Source organism: Epinephelus moara, chromosome 11 (assembly GCF_006386435.1).
Source record: "Epinephelus moara isolate mb chromosome 11, YSFRI_EMoa_1.0, whole genome shotgun sequence".
Classification (NCBI taxonomy): Eukaryota; Metazoa; Chordata; class Actinopteri; order Perciformes; family Serranidae; genus Epinephelus; species Epinephelus moara.
This window is the reverse complement of record NC_065516.1, coordinates 16,095,169-16,118,848: the sequence shown is the minus strand read 5'-3', so window position 1 is coordinate 16,118,848 and position 23,680 is coordinate 16,095,169. Positions and strand designations below refer to the sequence as shown.

The following is a 23,680-nucleotide window of genomic DNA, read 5'->3' as shown; positions in this document are numbered from 1 at the left end:
GTGGTGCCATGGAGAAGTAGGCTACCAAAGATGACCTGGAGACAGTGGCGAGCTTCTTCAATCTTCAATCAGCCAGGAACCAGGACACTGAAGACAGGAAAATTACACACAGCAACAACACAACACACGACGTTTTTGTTACAATTTTCTGTATGCTATACTAAGACTTTTTAAATGACAATTTTATGGCATAGTATACTCTGACTTTATTTTTTATTGCATTTTTATAATAGTATACTATGGCTTTTTTTCTTTACATTCTTATGACACACTATACTATCTACAAGTTTTTTGACATTTCTATTACATACTATACTCTGAGTTTTTTATGACTTTTTTTTTGCATATAATACCAAAATTTATAAAACAAATTTATGACATACTCTACTATAGTGTCATATTTTTATGACACAGTATACCATTATATTTTTGTCTTTACATTTTTATGACATTCTATACTATCAGGGTTTTATGACATTTTTTGTTGCATAGAATACAACCTTTTTTAAACATTTTTTTGCATATGTATGCAAGAAAAATTACTTGTGAACTTTTTTATGACATGTCATAATTGTTTTAATACCATTATTTTATTGTATACTATATTATGACCTTTTTTAATCGCGTTTTATTGCATAATAAATAAGGCCTTTTTTCATTACATTTCTGTGACATACATTATGCAATAAAAGTGATCTTTTATGTTTTTATGACATTTCTGGAACTTTTGACTTTTTTTTAATGATATTTTTATGACATTCTGACATTTTCATTGTATACATTACTATGACTTTTTCAAAATACCTTTTTTAGGTCACGCTTATCAATGACCTGTTTAATTACTTTTTGATGGCATATTCCTATGATTTTTAAATTATATTTTCATGGCACAACACTATGACCTTTTTATGACATTTTTGTGCATACTTTACTATGATATTTTCATGACTTTTTCAATGAGCTGATATGGTATATTATATTTGACATTTGATATTTTATGGCATACTGTATCATAAAAAATGCCGTTAAAATAATCATAGAATAGTATGCCATATAAAAACATTGCAGAATATAATATGTCGTAAAATACAAGACATAAAAATCGTTATATAATGATATGCCACAAAAAAAATAACATAAAAAGAAAAAGTCAGTATGCCATAAGATGATATACTAAGTCATAATATAGTATCCCATAAAAACAAAACATTATAACAAGTGACATCTGAAGGTATATTATACTATGAGTTTCTACTATCTTTATGACATGTTTTGATATATTGTACTATGGCTTTTTTGTGAGATTTTAAGGGCATATTATGGTATGACTTATCTTATTACATTTTTCGTCAAAGTTTTGATGGCATACTACACTATAACATTTTTATTTTTAATTTTTAATGACAAGTCTATCGGCCATTTGACCTGAGGAAAGCTTTTGGAGTTGGATTACTCAGTTTTAACTGTAAATGGTTTATGACGTCCTCTCGTGACTGAATACAAGTTTCAAGCGTCATGGTGCTTCCTTCAAAAGTTGTCGTTAAAGACAGCTTTTACATGGGAAGCGCATTACGATAACAACCATCAAAGTTGACGAGGTTAATAAAACGACATAAAAGCGTGGACGCATTACGTTGCTTGGTTTTTTTGATATATTTCTGTCACATATATTTATTCTAATTCCGAGCATAAATAGCTCGTACCACTGGGATGGGTCATGTTTCTTTCGAAACTACCGAATAACGAGTTTCCCTGAACGTCTCACAATCCTTACGGAACCACGTTAGGTCACCACAGGACAACAGCTCCGCTGTCACCGGTTCTGTGTCCTCGTGCCTCCGTCGGAATGTCCAGGTATGAATTTTTGCTGGTTTCACCCTTTCGTTTGTTGTTTATTTATCGCTATGAGCCGAAGTGTCCGTCTTAAAACACGTTTACCAGAGCAGTGCGACTCTTCTATGCTAGCCGGTAAGCTAGCAGCTAACCTTAAGTAACGGGTTAGCTAACGTTAGCTAACAGCAACCCCAAGGTTGGGTAACGTTAACGTCAGTAAACAGAAGACTTATGAATGTAATGACTGAGGACTGTCATTGCTTCTGCTTTTGTTTTCTAATGTAGATTCTAATGTAGCAATTACTTTAAAACCTTTTCTTGTTTGTTAAGTTTTTATTTTTCTTTGTTTCAGCTGGGTCTGAGGAGTCCAGGTGCAGGGTCATGGCTCTGAACATGATCCGAAAGTTTCCGCTGCTGGGGCAGTTCGGGATTCAACGTTACCCTCTTGTTGGACCTGTCTGCTCCACCAGGCTCCTGAGCACCTGCAGTAAAGGTCAGTCCGTATGTGTAGCCTGCCGTTGTACCTCAGCAGGCGGCTGCACCCGGAGGCAGGGCTGCCAGAAGCTCCAGTCGGACTGTGGTACAAGGAGCCTGACCACCATCGTGAAGGAGCCAATCTACGTCGCTAGCAGCTCTGTAGGACTCCACAGAGATTCAGGCCCCCGGTTCCGTCTGACCCAGCTGCACCTACCCACAGCTGCAGAGGAGGAGGCTTTCCAGCAGCGTCTTGGGAGCTGCTCCTCATCCCGGCAGGTCTTCGCCCTGCTGCGCTCAGTGGAGATCTTGTCCGACACTATGGCTGCAGCAGCTCTTAACCGTGTGGCCGACCTGGAGCAGGAGGGGGACTCTCTGAAGAATCCTGCAGTGCTGGAGAAGGACACGATCAGAGCTCTGTGCTTCCAGCTGGAGCAGGACTCTGGGCGACTGACGGATGCCGGACTAGTATCAGCTCTCCTGGCTTGCACTCGCCTCTTCTTGGATCCTTGGAGCACGCTTATGGTGCGGCTGGTGTCTGAGAGCCAGGAGAGGTTAGACAGAGGACAGATGAGCATAGGGCAGCTGTGTACCCTGGGTCAGGCGATGCTGGCTATAGAGGGTCCTGACTGTGTGATGCTGGAGCAGGTGATGGAGCAAATGCAGAAGCAGGAGCCTGCCCAGTGGAGCCTCGCAGATCTCATTGCTGCTTATAGGTTGCTGCAAGGTGGCATTAGTGAAGATGGAAAATATCAGGACCTGCTGAACGCCATGCACACACATGCCGTGACAGTCACCTCCAGCATGGATCCTCCTGCTGTTAGTGGAGTACTCGGTGCTCTCATGACCCTAAACCAGACACACGCCATGCCTCTTGTCATCAATCTGTGTAAGCAGGCTGTACGACATGTACCTCACTTCACCGATGAGGAGCTCACTGTTGTTCTCGGGGCCCTAATGCACTTTGGTCACAGTGATCATTACTTTGTGCAGGCGATGGAGAGGTATGTGCCCACAATAGCCTTCACCTCCCACCCAGAGACAGTTACCAAGGTGGCACAGTTCTTTGCCCGGAGGAGCATCCTGTCCCCAACTGTCTTTGATGCTGTTGCAGAGAGCTTTGTGTACCGAGCAGACGACTACAGCACCAGCCAGGTGACCAGGCAGATCATGGCGCTCGGAAAGCTCGGCTACCTTCCTCCCAACGCTGGTGAGGTATTCAGGAAAGTTGAAACCATCCTGCGCACGCGCTTTTCACACTTCCAGCCCCGAACGCTGCTCAACCTGCTCCACTCCTGCACGCTGGTGGAGAGGTTCCCTGTAAATTTTGTCTCCAAGGTTTTCAGCAGTTACTTCCTCCAGCAACTGCAAGGTAAGACATCCTGTCAGAGACCTGCAACATGAACAACCTTTCAACATTGTCTGATGTTGATATTGTTGCATGTATTGTTTTGTGTGTTTCTGTACACACAACTTATAATGCATGTCTGTCTGCTGCTTTTCTTGAGATTGTGATATCAGGCTGTACAGATACAATTGACAAAAATATAAACTCATATTGACTGTGTTCCAGAGCAGGACACAGGGATGGACCGGATCGTCCTGGCACAGCTGACCCAGCTCTACTTGACTTTGAAGTTGGAGTGTCCGTCCTATCAGGTAAAATAATAATTCCATTTTCCAGACTGCTGTCAAACATCTCTGCCCAGAGAGGAAGTAAACTTACCGGGGCTACCTCTACTCATATTATTTCAGATAAATAAAATTATTGTTCTCCCAATATTTTTGTCTCACTTATAAATAAGAACCAAAAATGAGTTGACAAAAGGTTAAATATTTAAATTCTTTATGACATCACTGCATAATGTTCAGACAGGCTTAATATTTGATTATTTCTGATGCTATGCAAACATGCAATTCGGAGATAATGCCAAATTTCCTTTCAAATGAATCTTGTTACAGAGGTGTGGATTTGGTTCAGTATAAGGCTCTCAGGGCAAAGCTGTTACAGGCTGTGACGTTCGGGCGTACAGGCATTTCTGTGTAGGAGTGTGCATTCAGTCACACGCCATACTTGCCTTGTTTATGACGACATCAAGCTCGCTGTGGCTCGCGCTCTCTCACACAGTGGTAAACATTTTGGCTGCGCTGGCTGCCTGCTTAAAATGCCATGAAAAAATGCTTGTCTGATCAAATTATTTTAGAGTTTTAGAATTTAGAAAACAGTAGGGGCAGTAGTCCGGAAACAAAAATAATTTTCCATTCTTTGTGATACTGCATGGGATCCCTGTATGTCAACAGTTAGATATGTCGGCAATGAGGCCTGCCCAACAGAGTGACAAAGGAATAATGCACAGTCAGAAACCTGAATACACACCCTGTTACTTCACATGACGTCAGTATGTGAGGTCCAGTCAGTGCGCTCCAGTTATCTGTGATAAAACCTGTACAGGCTCTAAGAAAGACATTAAACCTGTGGGGTTCTGCAGTTCAGGTGTGTAAATGGATAATTTGCAGATGCAAAAATTAAAAGACATTGTGTCTTGAAGCACTCATTTTGGATTAAGTACATCTACAACATGGTTTGGTACGGATGCAACTGTGCGTTTATTCTGAAGGCTGACACCAAAACGGATCTTGAACATCAGGTTCCACTGTGGCTTTCCTGGAAATGTCTTTGTTTTTGGTCAGTTCATGAGAAATCAGAACAATGTATTCCAACTAAAATAGCTTTGATTCACATTATGAATGTATTTGTGTTCCTTTGCACCTTCTGTCGTCTCCTCAGGGTCCTAAGCTCCTCCCCAAGTACCGCGTCAAGTCTTTCCTCATGTCTGGACCCTCCCTGGAGACGCCAGTGGACACACACCTGTACAACTCTGTTAAAAATGGACTGGTGGATTTGCTCGGGGCTCGTTCATACTTTGGATCCAAAGTTCTGACACCATACTGCTACACACTAGGTAATACACACGTAAACAGCTATATATCTCCTAAATACTTCCTGTAATCTGCCCAACATTGGCTTAAAAATCTTTTTGTTCTTGTAGATGTGGAGATAAAACTTGATGAAGACGGGTATGTGCTGCCCGCCAGTCATATTGATGAAGTATACAAAAGGTAAATTGTTGTTTGTGTAAACAAGGTTTCTTTTGCTTCACTAAATGTAAAATCTCTCTGAAGAGAATCTTTCAGCGATCATGTGATTCAGCAACAGCTTTAAACGCAGAGCACGGTGTCGTTTGATGTGTGTTGCAGGATAGCTCTTTGTATTGACGGACAAAGGAGGTTCACTACAAACACGAGGCAGCTACTTGGAAAAGAAGCCATCAAGCAGCGACACCTGAGGCTCCTGGGATATGAAGTTGTTCAGGTTAGACCTTCGTCCTCACTTTAAAGGGGAACAATGGTTATTTTTTAAAACACTTATATTCGTCTGGAGGGTTTATAACATGATGGAGAAAATAATGCAACCTGCTCGTGTCCACGCATATTGTGAGGAAGGCCAGGAAATTACTAGTAAGTTAGTAACATCACAGTAAACAGTAAATGCCTGTCAGTTGCGATATGATATCGCAACTGACCGATACTGGCCCTTCCTCTTAAATGCTGTGGAGTCTGCAATTTCTGTTCTTTGGGAATTTCCTGCCAAATTGTTTTCTGCTAAATGGTAAATAAATTACATTATCCTGGCACCATCTGATTGTTTTTCCCATTTAGTTTTTCTGTTAACTTGTTCAGTCGTTTGGTTTAATGACATGATGGAATATGTATTTGTTTTCTTTTCGCTAGATTCCCTACTATGAATTTGAAAAACTGCAAGACAAGACCAGCGTGGTGGAGTATCTGCACCAAAAAATCTTCCCTCTCACCTACAGGCTGAGCTGGTGATGATGCTGTGGACGTTGAGCCTTCTCTGTCAGAAATAAATCTTTATTTTTTTTTTTCGATTAAATGTAAATAAAAATATATTTTTTAAGTTATTATGTAGGTTTGCATATTTAACTTGAAAATAAAGTGACTTTTATATAAATAATGACTTTGACTGACTTTTATGTGTTGTTTGAAAAATATAATTTATTTTGTTCATGGCAGCAAACGCTGCAGAAACTGTACAAAGTTAAAAGAGTCCCAATTCCAACAGTCACCTCAGATACATATAATGATAGAATAATAATCACAACTTTGAATTAAAGATGCCTGATTTGTCATTATCATTCATTGGACAGAAGATGCTTTGGTTTTAACTGCTGCACTCTAAGGCTGGGAGTGTCAGTCGGATAAATACAAAAAAGGCTATGATACATGTAAACTAGCTCGAGTGTTACGATTGCTCCTTTATGTAGCAGGAATCTGAGGAAGGCCAAACTCGTCCACAAGGACGCCATCCTGAAACAAAAAGAAAGACGCCCATTAATGAAAAAGCTCTTTAAACTAATGACAAAACTTGTATGAAACTGCAAAAAAACCCTGAGTCCTACCCTGTTGACGGACTTGTCGCCAGGCATGCCCTCTGGGATGGCAGGAGCAGATGAAGCTTCATCCAGGTAGGAGCTGTCGTCATCCATGAGCAGCTCATCTCCCAAAGCATCCAGCTCTGTGGACACACCATATTTGTTGAAATTTTATGGGTAAAGAGCAATTAATCATAACTGGATATTGTCACAAACAGTATTACCTCTTTGTAAGCTGTACACTGTGATTGATACCTGTGCCCCTGCAGCTGTGGTCTCAGCATTATACTAAATATGATATCAAAAAAAAATAACATCCTGGCATAGAGGTATGTTACTGACCTGCTTCCAAGTCAGCGTCATCAACTTCAGGCGTGCCATAGCTTCTTCCCAGTGCCTCCTGGATGTCATTGGCGTCCTCCATCATGTCTGCAAGGTCGTCTTGAAGATCCTGGATATTAAAAGGGAGTTTAAATGTTTGCATTTCATTCATCTGCTCTGAAACAAAGACTTGGATTTTGCTAAATGCTGTACAGGAGGTTAAAGGGACAGTTCACCCCAAAATCAAAAAACATATTTTTCCTCTCACGTGTAGTGCTTTTTATCAGTCTTGATTGTTTTGGTGTGAGATATAGAGTGTTGGAGATATTGGTCGTAGAGATGTCTGCCTACTCTTGAATATAATGGAACTAGATGGCACTCAGCTTGCGGTGCTCAAAGCGCTGAAAATATATTTGAAAAACTCAACAGTAATGTCTCTTTTCTAGAAATCATGACCTTGTTCGTCCAGATAATCCACAGACCTTGTTGTGAGAAAAGTAATGTAGGAACTTTATACTCTTTATACTGAACTACACCCAACAACCGAATCACCAAGCAGAAGGAAGTGTGCATGTACTCGTGGACGAGAAGCTCATGCTTGTGACAGCACAAGATGTAAACATTAATGGTGGTGTCCTCGGCTGAGCTGTAATGTTAGCTAGGAGCTAGCGAGCACGCTAACTTCTGGCACTTTGAGCACCACAAGCCGAGTGCCATCTAGTTCCATTGCATTCGAGAGAAATCAGATGTCTTTACGGCCGATATCACCAACACTCAGCAACTCACCCAAAACAATCCAGACTGATAAATAACACTACAAGTAAGAGGAAAAATATGTAGTTTTGATTTGGGGGTGAACTGTCCCTTTAATGAAGGTCCCACACACTGTCCCAAGCTCTTAACTAAAATACTGTATAATCTACTACAGTAACTTAATGCTAACAAAATGTTATGGTTGTAAGCTTCCAAGTTTAAATTCCACATTAGGAGTGGAATACGGGTGTGATATCTTTAAATATATATACACAATTATTTACTGTGACATTAACTCATCTGCTGACATTTATTATCTTAGTTTAGCTGACGTAGTAAAGTAAATACATGGTCAAAAAACAAATACCTCAATCTGATCAATCTTCACATGCTTGTAGGCTTTCTTCATGTCTTTAAGGCCGCCTTTCATGGCATCAACCTAAAAGGAAAAAGCAAACGTTAGCAGAAAGCCCTGTTTTCCTCAGTCGTTCTGGTAGATTATTTAATGTCTTACAGTGGTTTTAGTGTCTTTAAGGGTCTGGATTGTGTAGTTCGCTTGTTCCATGTTGAACGACTGCTGCATGAGGTTATCTTTCTGGCTCTCATACCTGGAAGATATAATGATAAAATGAAGTGAGACTTTGTAGCAGTTGACATGGAGAATAACTCTGGTTGATGAGGAAAACATGTAAAGCTTTTAAGGTTAATATGACATGTTTAAAGACAATTAACACTCTGAGTTTGGGGAATAAAAGGACTTACATTCTCTTCTGCTTCAGAACTCTCATAGCCTTTTGCTTGACCATGTTCTGGTAAATGAAAGAAAAAATTGAGAACACTCAACAAATTATATCAACTGATGATCAATACAAAGCATTAACTGGACACAAGTATATGATGAGTGTACGTTTACTTCTTTGATCACATAGTTTCTGATTTAAATCAAAGTGCTGGCAAAGTTTTGGTGCAGCTGCATTTAACATGTGAGAACTCTGCCTTCCTTTATTGAATAAAAAAAGAGTTCTGTAGAAAATATGTGTACACTTCCTGCAGTAAGGCATTTGAAACAATGTAATTTTGGTATCATGTCTCATGATCCTGAAGGATATCATATTGCTGGAATAATGAGAGGATATGTATAAAGTGTTCTTGTGCCAAACCTCTGTATTCTACAGCATAGTAGTATCGGATGAGAACTCATAATTTGCTTTATACTTTTTTCTTCTGAACAGCTGACAGTACACTGACACCAACATTTTTGGCTCCACCTTATTCAGCATGTGTGTTATAGTAAAAAGACAAATGTATGACGAAAGTTTTGTGAATGCTCATTTTATACTATATACAACTTCAATTCCAAAAACGTTGGGTCACTGTGAAAACCGGAAATAAAAATAGAATGCAATGATTTGCAAATCCTTTTCAACCTACATTCCACTGAATATAGTACAAAGACTGAATATTTAATGTTCAAACTAATGAACTTTTGTTTTTTGTAATTACACACTTATTCTCAATGGACACACTCAAAAAAAGTTCATCACTGTGTTAAATCACCTTTACTTTTAACAACACTCAGTAAGTGTTTGGAAACTGAAGACACTCATTGTCGAAGTTTTAAGAATGAAATTTTTTCTCAAGATTCACAAGTGGCCCCCCAAAATCTTCGAGATTTTAAGACTGCGTGGAAGAATGGGCAAAAATCCCATCTGAACACTGTGAGACATTAGTTTCTTCACACAGGAAGTGTCTTGAAGCTGGCATTGTAAACAAAGGCTTCTCCAAGTATTAAACTAAATATCAGTTTGTGTGTTCTGTACTTTTTTCCAGTGTCATTTCATGTTATTGCACATAAATTCTATGTACGGAAATGTTACACTTTCTTTATCCGTGTAGTTTAATTCAGTAAATACCAATGTCTGGTCTACGTTTCATGTGAATAGCTGCTTTGGAAATATGTTAAATGAAAAAAATGGACATGTTGAATTCTTATTTTATACTGTTGATTGACGACTTGGACTTGCAATTTGATTTGCTTTCTGGTTTTCTGTATAGTGTGGTGTGTCCAGGATTCTCACCCATTTTCACTGACAAAACTTCAAAGCTTTTCCATAACTTTTTAAGAACCAATGATAAAAAAAAACATTTTCTTGCCCCATTTGCTATGTGATTTTTACTCATTCGATAAATTTTCAAGGCCTGGAAAATGTGATTGTGAAATTCCATCATTTTTCCAGGTTTTCCATGACAGTGGGAATCCTGAGTGTCTCAACTTTTTATGGAATCAGGGTTGTATGTGAATTGAACTTGGTCCTGGCTTGTTGCATCCTAAAAGGGTTTCAAGCGAAGAGCCCATTCCTTTCTTTGTTTTCCAGTAAAACTGTACAATAAACCCCATATTTGAGGGCCCACCTCTCTGAATATTAAAAAGAAATTTAAAAAAAAGTTGCAATGTTTGTATTCCATCCACTGGCTTCATAATAAAGACTTTTATTGTGCTGAAGGATGTACAAAATGTTAATGAAGGTCCCACACACTATCCCAAACTCACAACTAAAACATTTCATTATCTACCACAGTGACATGACTGCTGATAACATGCTGTGTTTGTGAGCTGGACAGTAAATCTCACCTTTGAGGGCCCATCTCTCATCTTTTTCATCTGGTCCTTGTACTTCATAAGTTCAGCATCTAGTTTGGCAATCTTCTTCTCAACAGAGTCTGTCCGAGAATCAACCTTCAAATTAAAAACAGAGACAATGACATCAGCTTTTGATCATTAACAGTGGGATAATCTTAAAAGAGGACTTTTAGAATAAATACAACCACTTTTAACTAACTGATGAATTGCTTAAAGGGCTTTTCCTTCGGCACAGATACACAGTAGTTTAATTGAGGCTAATTATGTACCATTAACCATGTCATCTGTTTCTTCCTCCACCTCAGTTAGCTAACAATAGCTCTACCCAGACACATAACTTGTTTAACTGGTTGATGTCAGCCATTCCACTAAGAGAGCGAGATGGTTTCTGGTGTGTGCCAGTGAAATGGTTCAAATTCCTACTTAAAATTACATAATGCCGATTCATTACGTCAACACATACACCCATTGTTTAGTTTATAAACTTTGTTTATCGACCAATACTATCCATACACTGTGATAGGTAAAACGCTTTGTGATATTAATCTGTCTGCTTTCAGTAATTTAACAACTTTTAACTAGTAGTTTCGACAACATGCTAGTTAAATATGGTAAACGCTGGCCTAGTTTCTGCTCATAAAGTTAGCTAGCAGTTAGCTAACCCAGCCGAGAAGGGCTCCATCTTTGTTTATTTTGTTCGAGACAGTGTTCAAAAAGTTATTTCGGGATTATACTCACGGTTCCTATGCAGTCGGTAAGGTTCGGCGGTGGACCTTTGGGTTTTCCTCTTCCAAATATTCTGTTCATTTCGGCAAAAATAAAGTTAAGGCTTCAACACTTCGAGAAAGCTGCGTTAGCTCGCTGTCACCGTCCAGCTGAGGAAAAATACCCGGAAATGGCTGAGGTGACGCCAGTGGAGTCACGTGATTGTTACGCACTCAGCCGCGCCCTACAAACAGCTCTGTTGGGTTTAGTGTTTGTATCCTGTTTTTTTAATCTGTTTTTGTAATCCCATTAATGTCCCTTACCTTAAAATACTTTTTTTTTTTTTTTTAAATATTTAATATTTTCCTTTTTTTCTCTTAGCAAACAGTAATCAACAAAACATGACATGTAGCCTACATAATATTGAAATATATCTAAAGATTAATCAGAAATAGTAACTATAATAACGCAATATTAGGCGTGTGCTTTCAATGTCCAAATTTATTTACCTAAATTAATTAATATGTTATACTTCTGGAAACATAGATTGAGATAAAGTACTTTATAAGTAGCTTAACTACATATACAGGCAAAGATACACACTGCATTAAACTTATCATCAATAGCCTAATAATGAGATGATTTTTACTGTACATATATACATTATGTGCTGGACATAGTGCAGGTAGTATGTCACAGCAGGAAACAGTGAACAACCACAGCACAAAATATAGGTAAAACAAGTTAAATAACACAAAGGAATGAAATGACATCTCAAGTAAAGTAAAAAAAAAAAAAAAAAGTCAGTCAAAATCAGAAAAATAACTCTTAGGTTGGTGTGTTTTAATATTTAAAAAATAGCTTTAGGGTGGCTATCTTACTCATTATATAGGCTAGATCAGTGTTCTGATTTTACAGTCCAAAATGTTGCAAATGATAATAAATACCTAACAGAGGTCAACCAATCCCTAAGTTTTTTTTCTATTTTATTCTTCATCTAATGTTTAATAATGTAATATTTATCAAATATAATTTATATCCAAATTTTATCAGTTGGGCAAAGCAGGCAGCTCAAACCAGCAGACCCCCAGGGTTGCCCAGGTGTGTACTTTGGGGTATGGGGATAAAGCACTGACATGATAAAGGCCTTACACTTACACTCTTCATTTAAAACCTTCACTGTTTCTGATAATGTTTTAAATGTTATTCTAATAATACACAGTACAAAGAAAGGAGGGTAAATGGTTCATTAATGTAATGGCAGGTTAATCAGTCCATGTTCTCCTCAAACTGACAACCTGCTATAAACTAACGTCCGTGCTATTGTAGATGCCTGCAGTGAACCTCCTGCTAATATTAAGTTATGTGTGTGCAACTACTGATAATTGTAGGATTTATTTTTCTAACCACATCACATATATTTTAGTAATTACATATTCTGTCCTCTGGAGGGAGCTGCTGGCATTTACACCTGCAGAGGACTCCTGCCCTCCCACTAAAACACTCATCCTGAAAAACTAAAACTGCTCTTCATGTATCAGACTGTGATTTAAAATAAGCCACTGTGTGGGACCGTGTTTTATTTCAAAATAAAATACTCAGAAATAATGACATTTCTGGCAGCAGAGTGTCACGATCTGACACTGCAGAGAATTTAACAAATGAAAAACTGACAACAAGTTGTGCTTGTCACTGCAAGAGAAAAGAATCGATGTGGATTTGTTGAACTTGCTTTAATAGTTAGCACTTCACACACAGGATGTTTCGATCAATACGTCTGCTGTTCCGTTGACAGCAGACAAAGCCAATATACAGCAGCAGCAGCAGATTCAAACAGTAAACAAAGAGGCGGAGAAGAAAACAATGTCTTGGTCACAGTGTAGTTTCTCAGATTCATGTCTCTTATTGTTTTTATCAAGAAACAGAATGTCAGTGCTTTATTTATATACATAGAGATTTGTTATTGAAAAATAAAAAGTTTCCCAGACCCAAAAAGCTCTGGTTTAGGGCCATGAGCATGAAACGGCATGATTATGAAAATGGATGTATTACTAAATTATTGAAATATTAGCAAACCTCTGATGAGATAGACAAGTTAATATCATGTATGGTCATATGTTTATATAATATAGACCCTATTTGCAGTACATTCAAAATAACAGCACAGTCCATCAAGCATACAGGCTGCCTATGTTGCATTATACTATCATAGCAATGATCGACATGCTACAAATACAGTATATTTCAATGATTTCTGTGCAAAGTTATTTTTAAATAATATATTGTATACATACTATAATACTGTACAGTTGACAGAATAAACTGTATTTAAACATGTGCACAATTTGTTTCCACAAGTATTTATGTTTTCAGATTGCACTAATAGAACATTTCTCTACAGTAACAGCATGAGTGTTTCAATAAGACGACATGTATCATGGTAAACGCCACACAAAGCACATGTGATTACCATGAATTGAACAACTTATCAAACTGGACACAACTCCAGAGTCAAAGCTGATAGAGAGCCCTCTGTCAAATTTTAAAAGCACATTCAAGTCCAGGATTTTTTACTTTTCTAATCGATAAACTTCGATGCAGCCTTTGAGTTTTTTGTTGTTGTTGTTTACCTCCCAGTGACTTCAAAGTCCAGCATGAGTCAGGTCTCTCACATTGTGGTCAATCAGCATGATTCAAACTCTTCACAGAGGTGAAAAGGAGTATGGCACATATCTGCTGTCAGTGATTCATGCAGCTACCACGACATGTTGACTGTATAAAAGAAATAATATGTATGAAGTGCTGTTTGACCCCGTTCTGTAATCATTACTGAAATCATTTTCTGCTGCTACAAACGTGAGTTATCCTGGACTGTTAAAGGCACATTTGGTTATAGAGAATTATAGGGAGGAAGTGACATGGATAAACAAAATTGCAGAAAGCATTAACAAACATAAAAACACTGATGTAAGCTATATAGTTTAGTGAAAATTATAGATTCAAGATGAAACTGACAGAAGGGCGGGACTCAAATTACAAATCCGTCAGCTACTTAAGCGCCATGGATTTATCGAAACACAGCACACTTAAGCCTCAGTTATGCTTTCCGAACTGACGGTGCCATGGACATGAGTCAATGCAGAATCATGAAAAAGTAACATTTGGATCTTTTATACTGCATACAGGTTTCTCCCTAAACGTCTGCAATGCCTGGTGAGAAAATGTTGGATGTGCACAGACAGACGAAATCCCGTCACACATGACCCACGCAAAGGGCAGGCCCCCAGGAAGTGCACCAGACTTTGAGCTAATTTCACATTGTGGCCAAACTGTGTAACTACAACATCTGGGTCCATCAAGTGATGCCATTGGGCCCCAAAAGATTTTTTGGAAAGAGATGTCTATAAATCGGTGGATAAGGTTTTTTGAACATCACAACCTGAGAAATGACTCGTTTCACTGTGGGGATTTGATCCTTCCGGTCTGATAACAAGCCTAAAGTCTTGAAGAGTAGCACGATCAAATCATTTTATCCCATTTCAAATTATGCTGGAGGTTAGCCACTTGGCCTAGGCTGGAAAGGCTTGCACATACTGTCCGCATTGAATGCCAAAAGATAGCCGCGGTAACACGGACAAGCAAAAGGGTTCTATTCATAGTGCAACTGACGTTTCCGTCAGCCCTCAGTAGGAAACAGGAGGGCTGGGAGGTGAGGTAACTGTCCACCTACTGTCGACATCGGGTGAAAGTGAAACTAAGAAGATGCGAAGTAAATGTCCATTGAATATCCAATTTGAAATTAACTTCACGGTGGTGAGACAGCGTGCCATGGCTGGCTTGATAGCAGTGTTTTGGACTGAACTGGAGTGTGGAGCAAGAAAATTGGAGCATGTGCAGTCGACGCCCTTGTCATGCCTAACGTCTGCATGGTCACAAAAATGGCCAATTCCTAGTTCCGCATCCTGCAAGGGTTTGTTTTAGTCCATGTGCATCATCTACCCATGTCTGCATCTGAATGGAGCCTGCATGGAGGTAGGCATGCAGCCCATTTTTTGTGACTGCATGGACTGTATGCATAGCAAGCGCACTGACCGGGCATGCTCCAATCTCTTGTTCCAAACTCCAGTCCAGTCCAAAACATGGCGGTCAAGGCAGCTGCAGCAGCTGCACCACTGTGAAGTCAATTTAAAGTTAAATATTTGACATTCACTCCCAGCAGCATCTTCTTAGTTTCACTTTCACCCAGTGTTAGCAGTAGAAAGATAAGCTCACCTCTCAGCTGTCTGGTTTACTGCTGGGGGCTGACACAGACCATCAGCTGTACTGTACAAACTGTGTGCGTGGCAACTATGACTTGGCCCTAAGTCTCTGGTCTGCTTGCTCTATGGGCCCCATCATGTGGAAGATCCAGGTAATTTTACACCCAGGAAGTTCAGCTAACTTGGCTGCATGTGCCACTGAGCAACTTGCACAGGAACGAACAGGGTCTGCCTCCAATGCTGCATCAAGTTCTCTTTATACATCCATGATCCAAAATAGTCATTGTGCTAACAAGGGGAATGGCATCCCCCCTGAAATCACCTACTGTGATATTATCAATGAGGTTTTTCATTCTTAGTAATATACTCTGTAGCAGGACAGGGTCCGGTTACTGTTAAAGACAAACTTTAATTACATTTGCTCTACACAATCTGCCATGAGGAAAAAATATGAATCAGAGAGGAATATAGTTTATAATGTGACACTTTCATCTGATCTCTGAAATGAAATCATATCAGTGTTGGCACTGGCTATACCCCAAGTTAGAATGAAAATAAATTCTGTACTAGAGTCAAAACTACATTGTGGATGTGACGTGCGTTAGGCCCAGATCATGGGAGTCTTCTTTTCCAATGTGGGAAATCGATGACAGTTCCACTGCTAGTCATGCCGGCTTTCTAGTCCCATCTGGGTTCTCCAGGGGAACAGCGGCCTCCCTCACACTGCTGGCGTTCTTCTTACTCCCTGACACCTTCTCCCCCTTCAGTCTGGCCGTGAGGCAGAAGTCTTTGAAGCAGCGTTTGAAGTTCTCATCCAGAAAGGCATACAGGACAGGGTTCAGGCTACTGTTTGTGTAGCCCAGAGCCACGCAGAAGAAGTAGGCAGCCATGATGGCGGTGGTTTCCGGTATGCTTACGAGCGCCTTGACAAGGATGAAAATGTGAATGGGTGTCCAGCAGACCACAAACACAGCTACCACGACCACCACCAGCCGCGTGATCCGCCGCAAGTTGCGGTCTTTTTCCCGCGAGCCGGACAACATGCGGACGCTCTTCAGCCTCAGGACCATGAGGGAGTAGCACACGGTGATGATGAGCACAGGCACGACAAAGGCAAAGACAAACACGCATATCTTCATCAATGTGTCCCAGTACACGTACGGCTCTGGGAACTGTAAGGCACACTCAGTTATGTCTGCAGGAGAGAGGGAGGAAGAAGATGTGAATTAAGTGATGAAGTGCACTTTATGATAAATAAAATTCCCCTCTGTGCCCTTCTGCTATTAATTTAACAAGCTGCTGTGGATCAGCTAATCAAAAGGGAACATTTTGCTCTGAACTGACATCATCTATATTCAGGGAGGATGATGCATGATGTGTGGCTAATGGAAAGCTCTGCACTGACAGATAACAGATTATATTTCTGCTCTTAAAATATTATCGGCGTGCACTTTAAGAGTCTCCCGTACTTAAAGAATCATCTGAAACTTTTCAACTTCATTCAGGGATGGTGAAAGCATTTCCTCACCGCTCTTTGTCTGGGTGCCACCCAGGATAAAAGCAGGTATCCCCGCGGCCGACGACAGGATCCAGATGCACACGTTGATCATCTTGGCTTTGATCGGAGTGCGGAAGTCCAGGGCTTTTACCGGGTGGCACACCGCCACGTAGCGATCCACACTCATCATGGTGAGAGTGAAGATGCTGGTGAACATGTTGTAGTAGTCGATGGAGATGAAAACCTTGCAGACCACCTCACCAAAGGGCCAGGTATTCAACAGGTAGTCTGTGCTCTGGAAGGGCATAGTAGTGGTGACGAGGGCATCGGCGAGCGCCAAGTTGAAAATGTAAATGTTGGTGGCTGTCTTCATCTTTGTGTACCTGTTAAACATGTAGAACACAAGGTTGTCCTGTAATAGCGAGGAGGAGCGAGATGACCAAAGCTAATCAACTGCTCATATTGCTTGGCTGGCTCTTTGGAAGAGCTTTCGTTTTGGCTCATTATGAATTAAACATTGTCTATTAGTCCACAACGCTTCCTTGAATCTGTAATGTAATTTTTCTGACTCACACTTCATTGTTATGTATAGTATGGTGCTGATTGCAGGCCATGTGTAGTCAACTTGTTTTCCCTTCATTAAATTATAATAGCATCAAAGCAGTAAGCGATGACTTTTGCAAAGTTTAATCTTAAAATTCAATTTAAAGTTTTAATTCTTTACCAGTAGCGGTGCCTACAAGTTGTAATGAAGCATTGGTATTAAAATGAGATCCTTCAGAGCTGCCTATGTGATTCATGGTGACTGGGCAATATTAGAACAAAAGGATCCTCATACATCTCTTTCACAACAGGTTCATAGGAGAGGGATGAGTAGGACACATTTTCCAGACAAACTCCCCCACACTGTCTAACTTGCAAAAAAATATATATTTATTGCGATGTTTCAGTAACTAGACCTTCATCACTGCCATGGCTCACAGGAAGTTATCCATTTTTTAAAATGACAACAGACTCATATGATATTAAGTTATCACACAGAGCACTTACTCAAAATCAGACCTAAATTCCTTGGATAAAGCTGTACGTGACAATGCTGCAGGGCTGGTGATGTAACAGATTCTTTTACATGAAAGCCTTAAAGGGGCAGTTTTCCTCTAATCAAAAATGCATATTTTTCCTTTTACCCGCAGCGATATGTATCAGTCTAGGTTGTTTAAGTGATTGTTGAGTGTTGGAGATATCAGCTTTAGAGATGTCTGTCTTCTCTCCAATATAATGGAACTAGATGGCACTCTGCTTGTGGTGTTTACAGTGCCACAAAAATGAATCTGAAAACTCAACAGCAGTGTCTCTTTCCAAAAATCATGACCCGGTTACTACAGATAATCCACAGACCTTGTTGTGAGCAGTTTCATGTAGGAACTATTTTCTTTCTACTTAACTACACCCACCAACTGTATCGCCATGCAGAAGGAAGCGTGCATCTACTCATGGAGGAAATGCTTGTGCTTGTGATAGCACAAGATGTAAACATTAATGGCAGCGTCCTCGGCTGAGCTGTAATGTTAGCTAGGAGCTAGTGAACATGCTTCCTTCTGCACAGTGATTTGGCTGGCGGGTGTGTTTCAGTGGAAAGAACATAATTCCTACATTAAACTGTTCACAGCATGGTCTGTGGATTATCTTGAGTAACCAGGTCATTATTTCTTCAGAGACATTGCTGTTCTGTTTTTCAAATACATTTTTTTGGGGCGTTTTGAGCACCACAAGCTGAGTGCCATCTAGTTCCATTATACTGGAGAGAAGACAGACGTCTCTACGGCAAAACGAAACAATCTAGAGTGTTAAATAGAAGTACAGGTAAGAGGAAACATACGAATATTTGGTTTGTGGTTAACTGTCCCTTTAAAGGGATGATTCTACATCAGAGGAAGTATACTCATTCACTTTCTTGCTGAGAGTCTGTAGGTTAAATATGAGGCTACTGCTATCCCAAAGTTGAACTATTCCTTTAAACACGCATTTATTGATTTTTTGGCCACTTGGGGGCAGCACAACAAGCTGTAAATAAAACCCTGACATAACATGTTTGCAAACAGTTGTTTATCCAGCAGACTCAAGCATTCATGTATGTTTATGTCTACCTGCTTAAAGACAGTCCAGTATTCACTCTCCTTTGGCACATTTTTTTGGTCTTAATCACCTCCTGAGGGGCACATCTGGCACTTTAGCTGCTACATTCTCCACTATTTTCACCAACTACTAGCTAGCTTGTTTTCTAACTTGTTGTCTCTTGTTTGGTGTTGGCCAGGTAGCACACATTGGTTTTATTTGAGATTTTTCACTGACCACAGCTGCCAGCTGTGACTGGAAACAACAGTGATGAGAGCCATGAAAGTAAATCAGAACATAAATCAAAACAATGAGCTGAAAGACGTTACAATGCACTGTAGAGCTGAGGAGAACTGCAGAGCCAGGTGATTATAATCTGTGGGTTCAATACCAGGAGCGACCCTTTTCACATTACATGTAGTATTTTGATCCACTGTTAATATAAAAGTATTGATTACTGCAGCTTTAATAGTATGAACCATTTACAGCCATAAAGGGCGCACTGCCATGTCAGATACTTTCATTAACAGCTTGTAGCTCAACATCTAAAATGTTACCTATGCTGACTTAGTGAGGGTTTGGATGAGGGTAATTTTGGACGTTTGTTTGCACTAAATCAACACAAAAGAGCTTTTTACTGCAGCTGAATCCAACTAAACAGTACAACGTACAGTCTTTTCTGTAACTGCGGTGATGAAATTGGCTTCTACCGACAGGCATCGCAATCAATCTGATTTGAGGTAATTGTTGTCTGCGAGCCGTAGCATTCGCTGCGTCGCACATTACATCAAAGAGGATTTATTGGCTCTCACACACCATAAATAACGGCCAATGAGGTGCAAGCAGGCTATCAGCTTTGATAAAGCACCACTGGTCTCAACTATGATTAATATCATGTCCAACAGACTGGGAGAGATTTACACAATATTGTTATTATATTTCGGCGGCCTCAGGGTTATTAGATTCATAAAACAGGCCACTTTTGAAGGAGGGAGAATCAATGTTGCCATTTTTTACACATTAACATTGGATTAGAAATGACAGCATTAATCTTAACTCTTTCTTTGTCAAAATAACTTCAGTTCAGTTCAGTCTCTCTGCAATACTCATAGGAAGAACAGGGTTGGTTGTCACATTCATTAGATCTCGCTTCCTAGAGAGCACTGTTAAGAAATGTTGCTACTGAAATGTTCAGAATTGGGGTCAGAGGTCATTTATAGAGTCATTTCAGGGGTAAGACACTTGAGACTGGGTATGTTTACATGCACGTTAACATTCCCATATTATTCTGAATATGACAGTATTCTGAATTTGATGCAGGTCTTGTAAACACATATTCCACTTGGATTTTCCAAATTAGGCCATATTCCATTTCTAGCATTTTCTGATTATGACGTGAGATATGTCGGTATTATTCTGGTTTTAATGGCATTATTTGGGCATGTGTACAGCACATTCTGAATATGCGACTCATCTGGGGTTTTTACCGCATTTTGTGACAAATGGCCTCCTGCCTGTTTACAGTCGGCTCTGTGCGTTGTCATGGATACATAGTACACAAACCAATGCACCAAGAGTTTACAAGGCTGCAGATGCATGCCCAAAAGACATAACAACATATCTGATCGAAAGATGAAACAACACCTACTTTTAAACATTATGAAAGACTTGGATATCAACAAGTGTTTGGATAGGCACAATTATCGCAACACCGACCTTTTCAAGAAGGGGGGAGGAATGAATGATGGAGGCTGGGTTTGCACGGTTGAACACTTCTGCCACCAGTAGAAAACTTTGAAAAAATTCTGTTTTGATTCAAAGAAGCAAAATGACAAGTGCTACAGCCATTCCGCTTTTCCATATTTTGACGTGATGAATGACAGTATGAACAGCTGCATGTGAAGAGAAATATTAGTGATATATTTATTTTAATTAGCGTTGTAAACAGGTTAGTCGGAATATTATCTTTTTTGGAATACGGGCATAAACTGGAATATTTTGCGAATGTAAATGTAAAAATTGAAGTGAGAGGACTTTTAGTGTTGTTCATGTCAAAATGTAAATATCCAGCTCTCTCTCAGCTTTTTCTTTCTAGCCTTTTATACAAAGAGTTTATAATAAAACAATGACAAGGTAAAAATGGAGAAGTAGGCTATAGGTTAGATAGCCTTGTTTAGCTAGGCTATGTGGTTGTTAGTGTAGTCGCTTGCACAAAATCCCTGTTGGGGATGCTTGTCACATTTTTTTCAGGGGTCAGCTGTCACATGTATTGTTCCAACCCGGTCTCACTCCAAAGTCATCAAAATCCGGTGCTTGGTCAGTGACTTGCGGCTTCAGACACTGACGAAAAAAGCCGGCCTTTAACATCAGCTTGATACACAGCCAGTTGCCGGTGTAGTTTAAAGGCACTTGGCAGCATCAGGGGTGGGACAAGAACGGAAGTTAAGGCAGTAAAAGTCCAAGTTGGGTGGGTGGGAATGGTGGTTGATCGGTCCAACAACGGTGAGCGGTGTTCGTGTCCCATAAGATTATAAAGCCAAACCCTGTTCTTTTTTCCTAAACCTAACCACATGCTTTTGTTGCCTAAACCCAGCCATGTGTGTTAGTTGTTGTAGGAAAGAAAACATCAATTTGCATTGATGTACTGATGTAGTGTGTTTTGAAAGAGACTGTATGTAAATGTTAAATTTCCTGTGAAACCGGAAGTGTGTTTTGAAAGAAGACAATACATGTAACAGGCAGAACTTGACACGGTGTCCCAGAACATCAACAACCAACACACCCAGGGTACGTTGCATGTCTTATGTGGACTTGGAAAGTCCATGAACAAACGTCAATATGTGAGGTTAGAGAAGGATGTTTTGATTGTTCTTTATATTGTTCCATAAGGATATAAAATGCACTTATAGTAATGATTTTTCCTGTTGATGTTCTCTCAATACAACAGATTTGTTAGGGTGTTCCATTTCAATGAAAATTTTCAACAAAATGAAACTTTTGAAATTCATTTTTAAGGTTGTATCCATTTGTTTTTCATTTTTCCCCATTAAAATAACGCAGGAACAACCAACCCCACAGTGTGTTACCACCAACTCCACACTGGAGATGGCTGCCACAAGTGCACAAGTCATATTTGACAGCTCATATCTTTCAAACAGAATATGTGTATTCAGAGTAAGGCCACTCCTCTCCTGACACTTCAGGCTTCCATTAAACATAGTAAGGAATCTATCAAGGACACAGTTTTTGAGGGATTCAAATCCAAGTAAGAAGTGTGACAACCAGCCCCGTTCTCCCCTATTGACCCAACCATTCAGCACATCACATGCCAACTCTTTGGATGAGCTGTATACGTGAGCTTTGGAGCAATTGACTTGCACTAAGGAAACTTATGATATAGACCAGATGGCCTTGAGGTCACTGTGAAAGCCCAAGGGTTGGTGCCAGTGCTATCTCCACAAGTAATAACATTTACAGTGACTGTGAAGGAGCACATTCTTCTGGCTGCACCTCTGCTGTTTTCTGTATTTCCAAAAACAGATGGCATAATTAAGCTTCCTTGGATGTGGAAAAAGAGAGATTACTTTAACTGTCTTTAATAAAATTTGCAGAAAACTGCAACTTTAAATCAATAACATTCATATTGTGTTACTTTAAAGACTTAACATATATTTCAGGGACCCCATGATTTTAATATGGATTTTTTATCTTGACATCCTTAAAACGACCTTACCTGATGATCACATACATGACGAGGCAGTTGCCCAGCAAGCCGACCACAAACACCACGGAGTAGACTGCAGTGATGATGGGGATGATGGGAGACATGCCCTCCGGCTCCCAGCTATCATCGTGGGTCACATTGCGGCTCTCGGAGTATCCGGACATCCAGGCTGAAGAATTCAGCGGACAGTCCTCCAGCAGCGTGGAGAGGCACTTATTGTCGTCTTTGAATATTTCCACCGGAGTGCTTTCCATATCTACACCAGTTTGTTAAGAGAAAGCTTCAAAATAAGACTTTAAAGTGAATACATGGTCTCATATGACAATCTGCGATGTTGAGGGTAATAATGAGGTGGGCACATAAGGTGCGACTGAGCCAGAAAAACGCACCCACTGATTTTAAAAAAAAAAAAAAATATATATACATATATATATATATATTAAAAAACATCATCACGTTGCTGCAAAACCATTACAGCCTTGCAAGACTGACTTTGAGCCACTTGTAGATCATGCAAAACAGTCAGAAATAAACTCGCAGGCGCTCTTTTCAGTAAAAAACGTCAACACTTGACCATAATTTGAAGCTCGCAGTTTACTCACCTTGATCGATCCGAATTAGCGGACACAGCCTGTGAAAATATATTTTATTAAAATGATATTCAGCCCGGGTTGTTTTGTTCCCTCGGTGAAGGTTACAGCTCATCAAAGTTTGTGGATGGCACTGCGCGCCTGGAGAGGAGCAGCAGCGGCTTTGCGGACACTCGTGCACACGCACTGATGGAGAGGCGGCGCGCGCAATCAGGCTAGACTCGACACACACACACACACACACACACACACACGTTGTTGTACTACAATCTTTGTGAAAACCCTTATTGACATGGTGCATTATCAAGTCCCT

At 39.9% G+C, this 23,680-nt stretch overlaps 3 protein-coding genes across 3 annotated transcripts; 1 reads left to right on the top strand and 2 right to left on the bottom strand.

The window, feature by feature from the left end:
* The first annotated feature begins 1,723 nt into the window (after window positions 1-1,723).
* On the top strand, window positions 1,724-6,254 carry fastkd3 (FAST kinase domains 3). Its single transcript, XM_050056780.1, has 7 exons — window positions 1,724-1,854; window positions 2,186-3,679; window positions 3,881-3,966; window positions 5,096-5,270; window positions 5,358-5,427; window positions 5,566-5,680; window positions 6,100-6,254. Exons 2-7 carry the CDS (start codon window positions 2,215-2,217, stop codon window positions 6,196-6,198), a joined length of 2,010 nt encoding a protein of 669 aa, XP_049912737.1. The 5' UTR covers window positions 1,724-1,854; window positions 2,186-2,214; the 3' UTR covers window positions 6,199-6,254.
* A 103-nt stretch (window positions 6,255-6,357) lies between these two features.
* On the bottom strand, window positions 6,358-11,386 carry chmp5b (charged multivesicular body protein 5b). The gene is made up of 8 exons (XM_050056783.1): window positions 11,215-11,386; window positions 10,468-10,572; window positions 8,598-8,644; window positions 8,350-8,443; window positions 8,203-8,274; window positions 7,104-7,212; window positions 6,789-6,904; window positions 6,358-6,696 (listed from the first exon to the last, which is right to left on the bottom strand). The coding sequence occupies exons 1-8, from the start codon at window positions 11,281-11,283 to the stop codon at window positions 6,646-6,648; spliced, it is 663 nt and encodes a 220-aa protein (XP_049912740.1). The 5' UTR covers window positions 11,284-11,386; the 3' UTR covers window positions 6,358-6,645.
* A 4,649-nt stretch (window positions 11,387-16,035) lies between these two features.
* LOC126397756 (delta-type opioid receptor-like) lies at window positions 16,036-23,484 on the bottom strand. The gene is made up of 4 exons (XM_050056711.1): window positions 23,380-23,484; window positions 22,787-23,033; window positions 16,969-17,321; window positions 16,036-16,635 (listed from the first exon to the last, which is right to left on the bottom strand). Exons 1-4 carry the CDS (start codon window positions 23,480-23,482, stop codon window positions 16,106-16,108), a joined length of 1,233 nt encoding a protein of 410 aa, XP_049912668.1. The 5' UTR covers window positions 23,483-23,484; the 3' UTR covers window positions 16,036-16,105.
* Between the last annotated feature and the right edge of the window lie 196 nt (window positions 23,485-23,680).

Excerpts from the sequence above, each read along its gene's own strand:
- fastkd3 (XM_050056780.1), top strand. The coding sequence starts at position 2,215 with ATGGCTCTGAACATGATCCGAAAGTTTCCGCTGCTGGGGCAGTTCGGG. Across the intron at positions 3,967-5,095 it reads TGGAGTGTCCGTCCTATCAG|GGTCCTAAGCTCCTCCCCAA; the intron begins GTAAAATAATAA and ends TCGTCTCCTCAG. Across the intron at positions 5,681-6,099 it reads TGGGATATGAAGTTGTTCAG|ATTCCCTACTATGAATTTGA; the intron begins GTTAGACCTTCG and ends TCTTTTCGCTAG.
- chmp5b (XM_050056783.1), bottom strand. The coding sequence starts at position 11,283 with ATGAACAGAATATTTGGAAGAGGAAAACCCAAAGGTCCACCGCCGAAC. Across the intron at positions 8,444-8,597 it reads GTTCTGAAGCAGAAGAGAAT|GTATGAGAGCCAGAAAGATA; the intron begins GTAAGTCCTTTT and ends TATATCTTCCAG. Across the intron at positions 6,697-6,788 it reads GCGACAAGTCCGTCAACAGG|GATGGCGTCCTTGTGGACGA; the intron begins GTAGGACTCAGG and ends TTTTTGTTTCAG.
- LOC126397756 (XM_050056711.1), bottom strand. The coding sequence starts at position 23,482 with ATGAGCTGTAACCTTCACCGAGGGAACAAAACAACCCGGGCTGAATAT. Across the intron at positions 23,034-23,379 it reads GCTAATTCGGATCGATCAAG|ATATGGAAAGCACTCCGGTG; the intron begins GTGAGTAAACTG and ends AAACTGGTGTAG. Across the intron at positions 16,636-16,968 it reads TGGCACCCAGACAAAGAGCG|ACATAACTGAGTGTGCCTTA; the intron begins GTGAGGAAATGC and ends TCTCTCCTGCAG.